The sequence below is a fragment of the Chiloscyllium plagiosum genome, chromosome 24 (assembly GCF_004010195.1).
Source record: "Chiloscyllium plagiosum isolate BGI_BamShark_2017 chromosome 24, ASM401019v2, whole genome shotgun sequence".
NCBI classification, from domain to species: Eukaryota; Metazoa; Chordata; class Chondrichthyes; order Orectolobiformes; family Hemiscylliidae; genus Chiloscyllium; species Chiloscyllium plagiosum.
Genome location: NC_057733.1, coordinates 44,635,081 through 44,650,601, shown reverse-complemented (window position 1 = coordinate 44,650,601; position 15,521 = coordinate 44,635,081). Strand labels below are relative to the sequence as shown.

General features: G+C 38.9%; 1 protein-coding gene across 6 annotated transcripts in view; it reads right to left on the bottom strand.

The window, feature by feature from the left end:
- Positions 1-998: 998 nt before the first annotated feature.
- LOC122562231 (E3 ubiquitin-protein ligase rnf213-alpha-like) overlaps positions 999-15,521 on the bottom strand; it is a 185,504-nt gene continuing 170,981 nt past the window's right edge. For all 6 annotated transcript variants that reach the window (XM_043714953.1, XM_043714955.1, XM_043714956.1 and 3 more), the window contains 10 exons: positions 13,328-13,576; positions 11,603-11,735; positions 11,432-11,515; positions 9,679-9,862; positions 8,669-8,870; positions 8,442-8,519; positions 7,011-7,208; positions 5,933-6,022; positions 3,885-4,063; positions 999-1,774 (listed from right to left, as the gene is read on the bottom strand). In XM_043714953.1, coding sequence (XP_043570888.1) covers positions 1,615-1,774; positions 3,885-4,063; positions 5,933-6,022; positions 7,011-7,208; positions 8,442-8,519; positions 8,669-8,870; positions 9,679-9,862; positions 11,432-11,515; positions 11,603-11,735; positions 13,328-13,576 — 1,557 coding nt within the window. In that variant the 3' untranslated portion in view covers positions 999-1,614. The remainder of the gene's footprint in view (positions 1,775-3,884; positions 4,064-5,932; positions 6,023-7,010; positions 7,209-8,441; positions 8,520-8,668; positions 8,871-9,678; positions 9,863-11,431; positions 11,516-11,602; positions 11,736-13,327; positions 13,577-15,521) is intronic.

Genomic DNA, 15,521 nt, shown 5'->3' with positions numbered 1-15,521 from the left:
AAAGCTAAAAGAATGTTATATTTTATCAAGGGAAATTGAATGCAACAGTAGGGAGTTTATGCTGCAGTTGTACAGGCATTATTGAGACTGCATCTGGAGTACTGTCTACAGTACTGGTCACATACTTACGAAGGATGTTAATGCGTTAATAGCTGTTTAGAGAATGTTTACTAGATGGATTGCCTTACAAAGAAAGGCCTGTATCTTCTGGATCCTGAGGTGACTTGACCAGGTGGATGTGGAAAGGATGTTTCCTCATGAGTACACCTAGAACTAGGGGTCATAGTTTAAAAATAAAGGGGTCTCCCATTTAAGACAGAGATGAGGAAACATTTTTTATGAGGTTTGAATGTCTTTGGAATTTTGTTCCTCAAGAGGCAATGCATTCAAAAATCTTTATATTTTGATAAGGCAGAGGTTGTTAGATTCTGGGTCACCAAGGGGCTGAAAGATTATTAATAGAGTTGAGGTTAAAATCAGATCAGCCATCTGATCTTATTGAACTGAGGAGGCTAAAAGGGCTGAGTGGGCTACTCTTAATCCCCATTCAGATCATAGCCCTATGTGGTGAGGAATGCATACAGCTCTATTTGCATTCTACAGATTTTCTCTTCAAACGCTTATCAGATTGCACAGCATGCATTATTCTGATTCCTTTTGTTACTGACTGTTCTTAGTCTATTGTTAGTTTTCTCTTCAAGTCCTCTATACATTTCATTTCTCCTCTCTAATATTTCAGCTAGTCACCTATCCTATTGACAAATTAATTTAAACCCTTTCTCATGTAGGGCTAATTTATGTCCATTCGGAGTTGGTGAAATTAACCACAGCTGCATAATAATACAAGTTACTTAAGTTTTCTTCAAACTGTCTATCATGCTTCAATATATTGTTAAATTGGGAAGACAAAATAGAGACGTAAAAATTTGTTCTGATGCAGAGGATGTTATGTGTTTTGCTGTTGCATTACTTTCAAATAATAAAGGCTTTACACTCTGTTAACAAATTACGTATTTTTAAATTAACGCGCTTTATTGGTTTTTGTAAAAACTTACAGGCAATGCCTAAAATTCAAAGCAAACATTATGTTTTCAAAATTAACTGAAAGGTTTTCCAAAAAAAGCACTCGCAAGTCTTTAATAAAATGTTGTTTCATTTCAGAAACCAACATTCACATTTTTAAGCAGCATTTTAACATAAAGGCACCTTAATAAAGTAAGAAGATTATGCATTTTTCGTTATGGCAGGCAGAATATATTTTCACACCCATATTCACATAATGTAAATATATATGCAGTGCAGGAGAAAATTGCAATTTCATGATGTGTGTTACAATGCTTAACTGACCTTGGATTAAGACACCAAGATAAGCAAAGACTAACTTTTAATAATATCACTTGTTTTTGTAAACTTCAAACACCTCTTCAAAGATCTTCAGGTGCAAAACAAAGGCAGTTATATCTGACACAGTGCTTGATAAATTATTGCTTCAGTAATTAAAAAAAGGAATTGCAAAGCAAATGTTTCTGCTTTAAAATTTTGTACGATTTCTATTTTGTGTTAGAATGAAATATCACTGTTAAACAAAGATTTCATCTAAATGGTCCTTCAAAATTATCTTGAAACGTGTAATCGCTCCCGTTTGAAAGTCACAGCTGCTTTCCAGGTCTCCACACTCTTTGACAACAGAATTTGGTCTGGGAAACGATCATCAAGTTCTGGCAAATTTTCCACTTCCTTCATATCCATAAGGATTCTCAATGTATCTTTCAAACTGAAAAATAAAGATGACTTTAGATATTGGAAAATAAATCAGATTTTTCAACTCATTACAAAAAAGTTCTAAAATTATTCTGAATTAAGAAGTTTGAAGCAGAGCCTTTTTTCCTCATTCTTTGCCATATGTCTTCAAAAACCTTCAGTATCCCTCTAATTTACCATCAGTTCACCCTTTCAACAATTGAGTTGTATAGATCATGCATTGCTATGCCCCTCTTGACAGACATTTCAGATAAAATAGAGCAACTTGGCTTGATATTATCTTGATTTTAGACATACTGGTTTTGCTAACAAAGTAGTTCTCAGGTGATGACATCACCAACTCAAAGAAATCCAAACATGTAGATGGAAGGCAGGAATTGTCGGCGGTGGTTCACTCGGAGGCCCACTGGGGATGTCGCCTAGTGGGATGGTGGAGCGTATGGAGGTGGGCCATCCAGCTCGATGAGCAAACCTACATCCACAAGCCAGGGAACTATAAACCAGTGAGCCTGACGTTGGTGGTGGACAAGCTGTTGGAGGGAATCCTGGGGAACGGGATGCACATGTGTTTGGAGGGGCAGGGACTGATTAGGGATGGTCAGCGTGGAGGGTCATGTCTCACAGACTTGATTGAGTTTTTTGAAGAGGTAGCATGGAGGATTGATGGGGGCAGAACAGTGGATGTGGTCTATGTGGACTTCGGTGGGGCGTTTGACAGGGCTCCCCATGGGAGACTGGTTGGCGAGGTTGGATCTCGCGGAATGCAGGGAGGGCTGGCCATTTGGATGCAGAGCTGGCTTGGGTTTGGAGGATGGAGGGTGGTGGTGGAGGGTTGTTTTTCAGGCTGGAGGCCTGTGGCCAGTGGAGTGCCATGGGAATCAGTGCTGGGTCCACTACTTTTCATCATTTAGGTAGATGATTTGGATGTGAGCATAGGAGGTGTGGTTGGTGGGTGTGCAGCTGTCACCGGAGTTGGAAGTGTGGTGGACGGCGATGAGGGTTGCCTCAGATTTCAATGGGATCTTGATCGGATGGGCCAATGGGCTGAGGAGTGGCAGGTGGAGTTTAGTTTGGATGGATGCGAGGTGCTGCATTTTGGGAGGGCAAATCTTGCCAGGACTTGTACACTTGATGTTCTGGGGAGTGTTGCTGAGCAGGGAGACCTTGGGGTGTGGGTTTGTGGCTCCTTGAATGTGGAGTCGCAGTTGGATGGAATGGTGAGGAGGGCTTTTGGTATGCTTTCCTTTGTTGGTCAGAGTGTTGAGTGTGGGAGTTGGGGGGGTCGTGTGCAGGACATTGGTTGGGCCAGTGTTGGAGTGTTCTGGTCTCCTTCCTGTTGGAGGGATGTTGTGGAGTTTCAGGGGGGTTCAGTGGAGATTTACAGGGATGTCGTCGGGGTTGGAGGGTTTGGGCTGTGGGGAGAGGCTGGGTGGGCTTGGGCTGTTTCCCCTGGAGCGTTGGGGGCTGAGGGGTGACCTCATTAGTGTTTCTGGAATCATGAGGGGCATGGATGGGATGAATGGACGGGGTCTTTTCCTTGGGGTGGGGGGGATCCAGAACTGGAGGGCATGGGTTTGGAGTGAGAGGAGAAAAATATAAAAGGGATCTAAGGGGCAACTTTCACACAGAAGGTTGTGCGTGTGTGGAGTGAGCTGCCAGAGGAAGTGGTGGAGGCTGGGACAATTGCAATATTTGAAGGGCATCTGATGGATATATGAGCGGAAGGGGTTTGGAGGGATGTGGGCCAAATGTTGACAAGTGGGACTAGATAGGGTTGGGATATCTGGTCGGCCTGGACAAGTTGGACCGAAGGGTCTGTTTCCGTGCTGTACATCCCAATGATTCCAAGACAGGCTAAGAGGATTGATTTTGGTGGACCACGATAACAAACATATTAATTACATATTGCATCTCATCAAAATCAGGCAAGACCAAGAAAATGCTCCATGAAAATGTCTTCTTTCGTGTAAGCAAATGACAAACTCAATGACTTGAAATTATCAATATGTATTTAATACTAATTTAAACAGTGTTCCTACACTTAATTTGTTTACTGAAAAACTGACATTTAAACTCCTCATCTTGCCAAACTTAAGGATAACTTTTATAACAAGTGGACATACCTCCACGATGCGTTTAAAGATTCTGATGATTGAATATTTTTGCATTTCAAAATCAACATTTCATGCAGTTCCAGTATGAATATATCTACACTTGTATGCATGAAGAAAGTATGCAACTGTTTCCTTTCCTCTGCACTGAGGTCCTCTTTATATTCAGCTCGAATTCCTGAGAAAGGATCCTGAAAGTACACACACAAAAACAATGAGGAACTTAAACTTTGATTGATATATTCTCTCCCTGATCTTTTAAAAAGTTTACCTATTGCATTAAATTAGCTGTAACCCTGCAGTATGAGTAAGTATGGACCATACACTTAGAGTAATCTTCTTTTTAATCTGCACTACAGCATTAATTCAAAATTTTATGCTTTACACTGTCCCTTGATGTTCCTACTAATCAAATGCCAAATTACTTCTTGATAAATTTGCAGTTACTCCTCTTTAATATAGATAACATTCTTCTCCATTCCCTTGTTCTTCACAATCTATGGTGCACAGAGGATAGTTGGCTAACCACTTCCGAGACTTCAGCCAAAGCTGATTAAAGCAGACTGCTAAAAGATATGCAGCAATAGCCTGGGTTGAATACATTCTTTACAGATTAAAATCTTATATCTACCCATTTCCTTCCGAAACAGATATAGACCAGCAACTCAACAGCATGCTGAAGAGTAAACCCAAACTCAGTACAACTGGGATAAATATATTTGTGCTTTTGTGTACTTATTGAGCACTGGGCATAATAGAGTACTGTGCAGGTGGTGGAAAGGTCCTATCTAGTTACTGCCTTGTAGTCACAAGAACCCTCAATTATATCAACCTATAAAGATGAATATTAACATTTATCTGTCAACAACTATTATCTATTTGTTGTTTTTTTTGTCTGGAAGGCAAAAACCTTTGGGGCATGCTTGCACTTTAATTCTTTGAAATTTAAGAGGATACCAGGAATTCCAACTACAGCCACAATCACAGAGTGCTCTGAACCGAACAATGGTTGCCGAAAATAGAACAGAACACTGACTGCTCCCCAGGATTGTACACATCTCTTTGTGAAAAGCTTAAGCCTGCATCTTTTCACTGTGGCTAAGTTTGTGAATTAAGCAGATAGAATAGCTTTTGAGCTATTATACCTAAGTGTTTATTTACATTTTAGGATTTGATTGCCAGACCAGCATTGATTGCCCATCCCTAATTATCCACAAGGTAATTAAGAAACCACATTGCTGTGGGTCTGGAGTCACCTGTACGCCAGACTGGGTAAGGATGGCAGATGCCCTTCCCTAAAGGAACCAGCTGGGTTTTTCCCAATCAGTGGTTTCATTGTAGACTCTAAACTACAGATTTTTATTGAATTTATTGAAGTTAAAGTCCATCATCTTCCATAGCAAGATTCAAACCCAGTTCCCTGGAACATTGCTTGGGTTTCTGAATTAATAGTGCAGCAATAATGCCACTAGGCCATCACCTCCCAATGCTTTTTTTTGATAACCGGGCTGAATATAAATTTTGGCTGAAAATAGACTATAAAACAAAATATCTACAGTCATGCACAATTATGTTAATTCATTCATTTATGAAAAAGTGGGTACACCTACAATAGTACTCAGGAAGCCAAACACTATCTTTGAATTCAGTGGCAAGGCTGCTGTTCTATGTTAACTCCTTCCATCACAGTACAAAAAATGGACACAGTGAAGTAATCTAAAGAGTGCATTGCAGGAACCTGCTAATAACTTGAAGCATTACCAAATGTCCATTCTCTCCACCACTATGATAATAGCAAGGATGCAGGTACATCACAATCTTCAAACTACCCTTCAAGTCACACAGCACCCTCCTTCAGACATATATTACCCATTCTTTCATTATCATTGTGTCAAGATGTTAAAATTCCTTACAAACTCATGAATAAGTGGCATTTCTGGGAGAAGCTCCAGCATCACCTTTTCTGGGGATCTAGGGAAGAGACATAAACCTTGCCTGCACTATATCTACAGCCCATGAAAAATAAATGGATTCTTGCTGGCAATATTTCCATTCCTTACCCGCTTCAGACGGAGGAAGCATTCTGATTTCCTTGCAGAGAGGAGTTGCCAAAGTGCTTGGATGTGTTTTAAGTTGCACCTCCTCAACGCCTTGAGCAAAAAGAAAGTATTTAACATGTATTAAAAATGCTTGTACTTCCTGTTGTCATAGATCCAAATAGCCATATACAATGTCCCAACATCTTTAAAACGAATAGGAAATAAAGCTAATATTGACTAAGGACGTTAAAAAATACACAGAAAGAAGTAAAATTGTTATCTGGCACTGCAATCTTAGATGATCCAGATAGATCCCTTAGCATAGAGGATATGTTTTTCAAATAAGTTGGCTTTGAATGATGAATCTGGGTAAAATTCAGGAGGGACTATCACTGAAGTCTAAATACAGTTAGATTTTAGCAACTAGAATTTATATAGTACTTTACCACTTATCTCCAAAAGAGGGTTATGCACATACAATGAATGGATTTGAAGTGGCATTATCATTGTTATGTGGGAAAATTCAGTCGGCAGGTTGCTTGCAGCTAGGTTACACAACAGAAATTGTACTAATGGCCAATTGATTTGTCCTTGACACGGGCTGAGCATATTAATCTTAGCCAGGATACCAGATGAATTCCCTGCTCCTCCTCAATTCAAGTGATGGGAAGTCAATATTCGAATAAACAGGAGATGTCATTTTACTCGCATCTGCAGAACTTTGCCTGTATAGGTCTTGACGGAATGTTGAACCAACAACTCACCTCCAGTACCACAGCACTCCTTCAAAATTATACTTAACTATTTACCCAAAAGATATCGTCATGTTCTACAGTGGCTCTGATTTATTAACTGAGTCAAGCTGACATTGACTATCAAAATCTATCTGCATGAATGGGCCTGAATATTACAGTAGCCCATTTTATTCATCAATATCAGTTCTGGATAAGAAAGTGGAAACCAGTTTATGTTGTAGATGTAGTACAAAATAAAAATAATTTTTAAGGCATTCAAAGAGAAAAAAGCCAGCCTGTCAGATTAAAACAATCTAATGTAAATCCAGAGTATCTTATTATACATTCAGGATAAATGTACTTACTTCTAGTACGTGCGGTGCAGTTTGATCTTCCATTTGTAACACCTCCTTCAAGTAGACCACAAGCTGTAGATTAGGGTCTCCCCCTGATATGGCCAGAAATCCTAAAGTAACTTCCACAGCAGTGAATGCTTCACACACGTCACTGTATGATTGTAATTCACCACTTATTGCATTAATAATTGAGTTTGGCAGTAACTCCTAGAAGGAAAAACATTGATGGATATGATTTGGGATGACAAGAAACTAGGTGAGGAAAATACTGCAAATTGGTAACATTACAGGACATTTTATGTTCAAGGGAAACACAGAGTTCAAATCTATTAGCAGTCTGCATTATTCATATTCTCACCAATATATTAATCTGTTGCATCAATGAGATCTCTTTGGCAGGCCTTCAAATTCTGAGAATTTCGTATCTAGCTGCAGTTTTCAGGATTGGAATGTGTTATTGAGAATCACTCTAAACTAGCAGTATTTCAATCCTGGATCAGTGGTGCTGGAAGAGCACAGCAATTCAGGCAGCATCCGAGGACAGGCAAAATCGACGTTTCGGGCAATATTTCAATCCTACTGTGTCCATTTTAAAGAAATTACTTAAGGCTATATATTAAATACTAATGTAGTCTACTCAACTGGAAAAGTTCTTGAATGAAAAATGAACAAAAATAATACCTTAAGAATTGAGGCAGCATGAAGCCACAACAATCAAAAACAAACCTTGAAAACATTCCTATAATATTAAGAGACTTATTTTAAGCAGCTATCCTGTTTGGATTGGATTCAGAGAAGGACAACTGTCTGAAAGGCGCAAATAGCCCATGGAACAATTAGATTAGATTCCCTACAGTGGAAACAGGCCATTCGGCCCAACAAGTCCACACTGACCCTCCGAAGAGCAACCCACCTCTCTCTGACTAATGCACCTAACACTATGGGCAATTTAACATGGCCAATTCACCTGCACATTTTTGGACTGTGGGAGGAAACCATAGCCTTGTGTGCTAGGTGCTTCAAGGTAGACATAGGGAGAATGTGCAAACTCCACACAGACAATTGCCCAAGGTTGGAATGGAACCTGGGACCCTGGTGCTGTGAGGCAGCAGTGCTAACCACTGAGTTACCGTGCTGCCAACAATCTTCTGTTTCTTGTTTCAATACCACCTACTTCTGCCATGCACCATCACTCCTTTTAACATTTAATTGCTTTTGCCTTCCACAGTAAGACAAACCTTTCCTTTTATTCCTTGCTTGCTAAGTGCTAACTCATTAACTAATTTGAATTTTAATGAAAGATTCTTGGCTTAAAACTTCATCTCCATTTCTCCCTTCCCAAATATTGCCTGGCCTGCTGAGTATACCCAGCATTTTTTGTTTTTCTTATTCTGCAATATTATCCTTTAAGCCCACTCGAAACATAAAAGAAGTGAGTACCTGAGGCAGCTTGTTCTTCACATCTTTAAAGATGTTTTCATAATTTCTTTCTTGTCTGTAAATCAGTGTTGGTATTCCCTGAATAAAAATGGAAGGAATAGGATGTCTTTATAGAGTATTGTGCTAATATAATTCACAAGGTCTGTTATGACTTAGAGGAGGGTACACTCAGTTGGCGAATGACTTAGTATACAGTTATTTTTAAAATTACCCCAAATTTGACTTACCGTTAAGCTTATAAGTGGTTTTCCTTTTAAGAATCTATATGTAAGTTGCTGTTCAATCCTCTTCAAATCATACTCAAACATGGTTTCCCCTCCTTTTTCCATTGTGTATTGGCAGTTGGATGAAATGAGAGGAATCAGATCTCTCCCGACCTCATATTTAATTACATGCAAGTCAGCAACATCCGACGGATTAATTGAATATCTATAAATTCCAAGAAAAAAAGCTTTGTCAGGATGAACACAAGACTGAATATAATAATTTATATGTATGATTGATTGATGTGAGTTACAGTGATGGAAGAAAACCCTTCCTGGCTAAATGTTTTTACTCATGTTACACACTTGTGAACGAATGAGGGTACAAGAGATTTTTACTCTATGAAACATTTATTTACATTTTGTATACCTTCCTTACTGTGACCTTGTAATGGCATCAGTCGATTGCCAATTAGTTCCAAGCTGGAAGGTGGTTTTCCTTTTCTACATTTGAAGCTCATACAGTTTTACAGCCCAGCCGCTGCCAATCATCAAGCACCAATCTACTCTCACCTTTTTTTCCAGCAATTAAACCATAGCCTTGTGTGCTAGGTGCTTCAAGGAATCATCCAAATACTACGAAAAGTATTTAGTATCAAGTATTTTTGATGATTAGTGGGAAATGACAAATGGCATTTGCCTAAATGGTGATCTTTAACAAATTTTTAGGCATGGAGAAGACCCTTGCAATTTTTACATTATAGTTAGTATTCAAACTTAAATTATCCAGAATTCACCCCAACTTCCAAACAACTATATTTCTACTTTTTAAATAAAAATTCCTCAGGTTTGGGGGTTTCTAGCATTAGGTAGTGTTTCAATTCAAGTAAGAAAAATAAAATTTTGAAACATGAGATGAAAAAATAAAATTTAAAAAAAACACCCGTTTATCTCAACATTTATCCGGTTATTAGGCCATTAATATGGATAGTCAAGAGTTTTAAAGTGCCAGTAGACATGCAAAAAAGTCTCACATTGTAGATTTGCTAGTGTACTTCTCCACTGTATAAACAAAGTCATTCTGAAGAGCTATAAGGTAGCTAATTAATGCTGTAGAGCACAAGCCAAGATTCTGTCGACGGGGGAGCAGGACTTCGAGTGCACAGTTTTGCATGTCCAAATCAAAAGCACAGTACTCCTCTGGAATCTTAATTTCACCTGTAAAAGAGTTTGAGATTTGCAAATAAAAAGTCCATTATCTTTACAATTAAAAATGTCAAAATAATAATGGTTTTATTATTCAAGGAATACGTTTGCAGCCCAAAGGCTGAAATCCTTTAAAATGCCTTTACTATTTTTATTCTGAGATCATTTACCTCTGGAAGGAATGTGAAGATTTAAATTAATAATCCCATTAGTTTACATCTATTGTAAACCACACATAAAGCATATTAAATTGTTACAGATTAGAGTCTGCTTAGACTCAGTTTGACAGTATCCAATGTAATATTCCACTCCACTGCCTTTGAGGGGCTGATCCACAGTCAGATGCGTCACTTGCCAATGGGCTATTAAACAGAGTCTCATTAGCTCTCTCAGGTGGATTTAAAAGATCCCAAGGCACTATTCGGAAGCAGCTCAGGTCACCAAGCTGACTTGGTAACCTCGTCGATATTCTTCCCTTAGCCAATATCTCCAAACAAAATCAGTTTGTTATCATATTAGTATTGTTGGGACTTTGCTGTGTGCAAATAGGTTAGTCCAACTTTCTATTTCAGCCATTTCTCATCAAAATGATTGCCACAGGTTCAAATTAGTTATAATGCCACAGTGATTATAAAAAAATACCATGATGGCTCTGTGGAATGTACTGGGTTAGTGACAGTACTTGCCATTAGTCAGGAATGCCTTTCTTTTAAACGTTCCAATTGAAGATTTTTGCACCAAACTCGTTGGTTCCAAACATCTAAATTGACAAATTTCAGAAATGCAAACAAGGCTGAAGTTAATGGACCAGGTGATCCAATTACAGGGGCTCAGGGACAACACTGCTATAGGAAAGATGTTGTGAAACTTGAAAGGGTTCAGCAAAGATTTACAAGGATGTTGTCAGCGTTAGAGGGTTTGAGCTAAAAGGAAAGGCTGAATAGTCTGGGGCCATTTTCCCTAGAGCATTAGAGGTTTATAAAATCATGGCCAGCATGGTTACGGTAAATAGTCAAGGTTTTTTCCAGGGTAGGGAAATCCAAAACCGGAGGGCATAGGTTTAAGGTGAGTTCAGAAAAATTTAAAAGGGATCTAAGGGCAACTTTTTCAAGCAGAGGGTGGTGCACTTATGAAATGTGCTGCCAAAGGAAGTGATGGAAGTTAGTACAATTACAACATTTAGAAGGCATCTGGATGGCTACACAAATAGGAAGTGTTTAGAAGGATATGGGCCAAATGCTGGCAAATGGGACTAGGTTAATTAGGATATCTGGTTGGTATGGATGAGTTGGATCCAAGGGCCTGTTTCTGTGCTATAAATCTCCATGACTCTATAAATAATTTAGAAGATTTTTTTGGATACCTTCCTCTCCCTTGAATATTTAATTTACATCTCTGTTGTCATCGGAATTAGATCCTGCTTTTCACATCCCGATACATCATAACTAAACTGTGATGATAGAAATACAAGATTGTTGCTGTAAGATTATCTATAAAACAAGTTTGCGGATTACTTTTTTTTGGCTAACTAAACATTCATTTTGTAATTAATTTAATTGCTACAATATAGGTATGACTCACCATTAGTAACAAGGAATGTTCGTAGTTGATTCCACACATAAAAGAAGCGTGAGATTTGAGATGAAAATGTATGCTTTAAAGACTCTAGAAAAAAAATGCACATATTGGAGAAAGAACAGATACTTTGTTAGAAAGGATTCAAGTCTGTATTGCTTTGTGAAAAAGAATTACCTGGACTGATGTTCTGAAGAAACTCATGAACAGATTGTGCAGGTACATCAGTTGCATTCTGAAATCGTTTCACCAAGTCACACTGGAATGCCAATAATTCTGGTAGGTACTTCACCAATCTTAACTGAGCTTCCTGCACATTAGGAGATTGTTAACACATTAACAGAAATGCCACAGAACATATTTACAACACATCTGGCATCAACAAGTTACAGTTCACCAATTTACACTTAAAGAAGCATTTGTGCTGTTAATGCATTCATGAACAGAGAAAACCAGAAGTTGTACATGTTGAACTGGGGTATTTCAATCAATATAACATATATGAAAATTTTGCAAACAATGTAACCATTGTTGTCAAATCCTTGCTCTGTTACATTCAGATGGCTGATACACTGCTTTCCTTATCAGCTCTTGTCCATAAGCTCCCAATCTGTCTATTTCTCTGCCACTTCAACCCTGTTCCACATCAGCTTCAATTCATGCATTTCTTCAGCCCCAACCTCTCTGGTTCTTCACTCATTGTCTTTACACTTACTCACTCCAATGCCAGTTTTGTTTTTATCTTCTTGCCCACCATCCCAACACTGGTAATGCAACTTCAAGCAGTCCTATTCTCTCTTCAGGTCTTCCTCAATCCACAAAGAAATCTTCTCAAAGCGTGTCCTAATTTCCCCAATTACAATTTCCAGGCTTGCTATCTGTTTCCAGGTTGTATTTATGAATAACCTTCAGACTTTGGAGAACGTTCTCTAACTATTCAAAAGATGCATCCAATACAATAAAAAAATTCAGTGGTAAAACTATAGACAATGAGAGTCATTGTTGGTAGATATGCTACATTATCACAGATTTCAGCCAGACCGTATTTTGGGTGTTTTACGCTTTAGAATGAATGCCTTGGTATTGGCATTTTGTGCATCCTAGAGCTGTACAAAATGGAAACAGATCCTTTGGTTCAACTCGTCCATGCCGATCAGATATTCTAAATAAATCTAGTCCCATTTCCCAGCATTTTGCCCATATCCCGCTAAACCCTTTGTATTCATGTATTCATCCAGTTACCTTTTAAATGTTGTAATTATACCAGTCTCCGCCACCTCCTCTGGCAGCTTATTCCATACATGTACCATCCTCTGCGTGAAAAGATTGCCCCTTAGATCCCTATTAAATCTTTCCCCTCTTACCTTAAAGCTATGATTTCTAGTTTTGAACTTCCCCAGCCTACATCTTTCCACACATTATGGAAGAATGCTGATCCAAAAGACATATGCAGGGCCCAAAGAAACTAAGGTTTAGTGGACATCTGAGATTAGTCATTCTCTGTCATGAGGCATTAATGTATTTTTGTGGCCACAATGTTGAAAATCCTTGCCACTGATATTTTAAATGTACAATTTTACAAAATATGAATAGAAAGTATTTTTCTTGTCACTTTTAGAATGATTCTTTAAAGGATTGAAATGTTTCACACCAGTTAGATGCATTTTTTTTCTTTTTGATGCAAACAAAGAAACGTGTGCACTTAACAACTGAATTCTTTCAGCTTACACCAACCATTTTCACCACCGCACATAAGATTTCATGGTTCCCGAAGGTGATGGATGCCATTATTGTGAAATTAGGCTATCTTTCAATTGATAAGGGTAACACAACTTTGCCAGAACACATATACAATAAATATATATATAAAACCAAGACCATAAAACATGCTGTGCCAAATACCTTTTGTAGAAACCTCCAAAGGATGGGTACAGCATCTTGCCCATCCTTGTTTTCCACTATGTGTCTCAAATGTTCAATGGAAATTCTTTTCCGACAGCTCCATATAGTAGAACTGTGCAGTGGTTGCTTGTCAGGTAGTTTAAGAAATGTTTGTGGGTCGCCATACACAATTTTGACAATAGGATTTGAACTTATTCTTTTATCCTGACTTATTTGGTTGTTGATGTCCACAAGATTTCTATCCAGGTTCTGTTAAAATGAAGTTCCACAAATTAAATTACAATAAATATTAATTAGCTTCTCATACCTACCTACATATAATTTTAGTAATTTTGGTTTTGAAATATAACAGCAAGTAAAAAAGACAAAACAAGATAAAAATACAGTGCATTTATAAAATATCTTTCACTCCTCAGGTCAATTAATTACATTCAAATAGCGAAGGCAACTTTCCATTTGTTCCAGAACAGCTACAACTATAAAATCCACCCAGGTGTGTTCTGTATACAAAATACAGCCAATTACTGCCGAATTATTCTGCTATTGATCATCAATCAAGTGATAGAAGGTGGCATCAAGCAGCACTTGTTCACTGACACACACTGTTCCACTAGGCCCACATAGTTCTTGACCTCATTATAGCCTTTGTTCAATTGTGGACAAAAGAGCTAAATTTCACAGCTGAGGCAACAGTAAATGCCTTTGACCTGAAGTTATATTTGACAGTGTGGCATCAAGGAACACTAACACAACTAGAGTCAATTGGAATCAGGACAAAATTTCTCCGCTGGCTGGAGTCATACATAGCACCAAGGAAAATAGTTGTGGTCGTTGGAGATTAGTCATCTCAGACGGAATTCCTCAGGGGAGTATCCTAGGTTCAAACATCTTCAGCTGCTTCAGCAATTGTCTTCCCTCCATTGTAAGGTCATGAGTGGATGTTCACTGATCATTGCATCATTCATGGCTCCTCAGAAACTGTATAAAATTTGTACAATATCCAGGTTTGGGATGAGATGTAGCAAGCAGCAGTCACATCACACAACTGAGCTGAAAATGTGTTGCTGGAAAAGCGCAGCAGGTCAGGCAGCATCCAGGGAACAGGAGAATCGACGTTTCAGGCATAAGCCCTTCCTGAAGAAGGGCTTATGCCTGAAACGTCGATTCTCCTGTTCCCTGGATGCTGCCTGACCTGCTGCGCTTTTCCAGCAACACATTTTCAGCTCTGATCTCCAGCATCTGCAAACCTCACTCTCTCACATCACACAACTGCCAGGCAATGACTCTATCTAATAAGAAAGAATCTGACTATTGTCCCTTTACATTCAATGGTATTATCAGTGAACCCCAAAACTATCAACATCATGGGACTACCATTGACCAGAAACTGAGCTGAACTACCAAATAAATACTATAGCTACAACAGCAGGTTAGAGGCTAGGAATCCTGCAGCGAGTAACTTACTTACTAATTTCTCAAAGTCTGTTCAATATCTACAAAGTATAAGTCAGGGGTGTGATGGAATACTCTCCATTTGCCTGGGATGAGTGCAGCTCCAACAACATTCAAGAAGCTTAACATCACTGAGGATGAAGCTGCTTGTCTGACCGAAATAATGTGCTCAAACGTTCACTCCTTCCAACACCAATACATTATAACTGCAATGTGTACCATCTACAAGAGGCACTGCAGAAATTCATTAAAGATCCTTAGACACCACATTCCAAACACACACACTACTATCTGGAAGGACAAGGGCAGCATTTACATGGGAACATCACCACCTCCAATTTCCCCTCCAAGCCATTCAATCTTCTCTTGGAAATGTATTGGTTTTCCTTCAGTGTCATTGGAACAAAATCCTGGAACTCTCTCCCCAACAGCATTGGAAGTCTAACTACAGCAGATGGACTGCAGCGGCTGAAGAAGGCAGCTCATCACCACCTTCTCAAGAGCAAATAGGGCCGCGCAATAAATGCTGGCCCATCCAACAATGCCCACGTGAATAAAAAAACTAAGTTAAAAATCACACAACAGCAGGTTATAGAACATAGAACAATACAGCACAGAACAGGCCCTTTGGCCCACGATGTTGTGCCGAACATTTGTCCTAGCTTAAGCACCCATCCATGTACCTATCCAATTGCCGCTTAAAGGTCACCAAAGATTCTGACTCTACCACTCCCACAGGTAG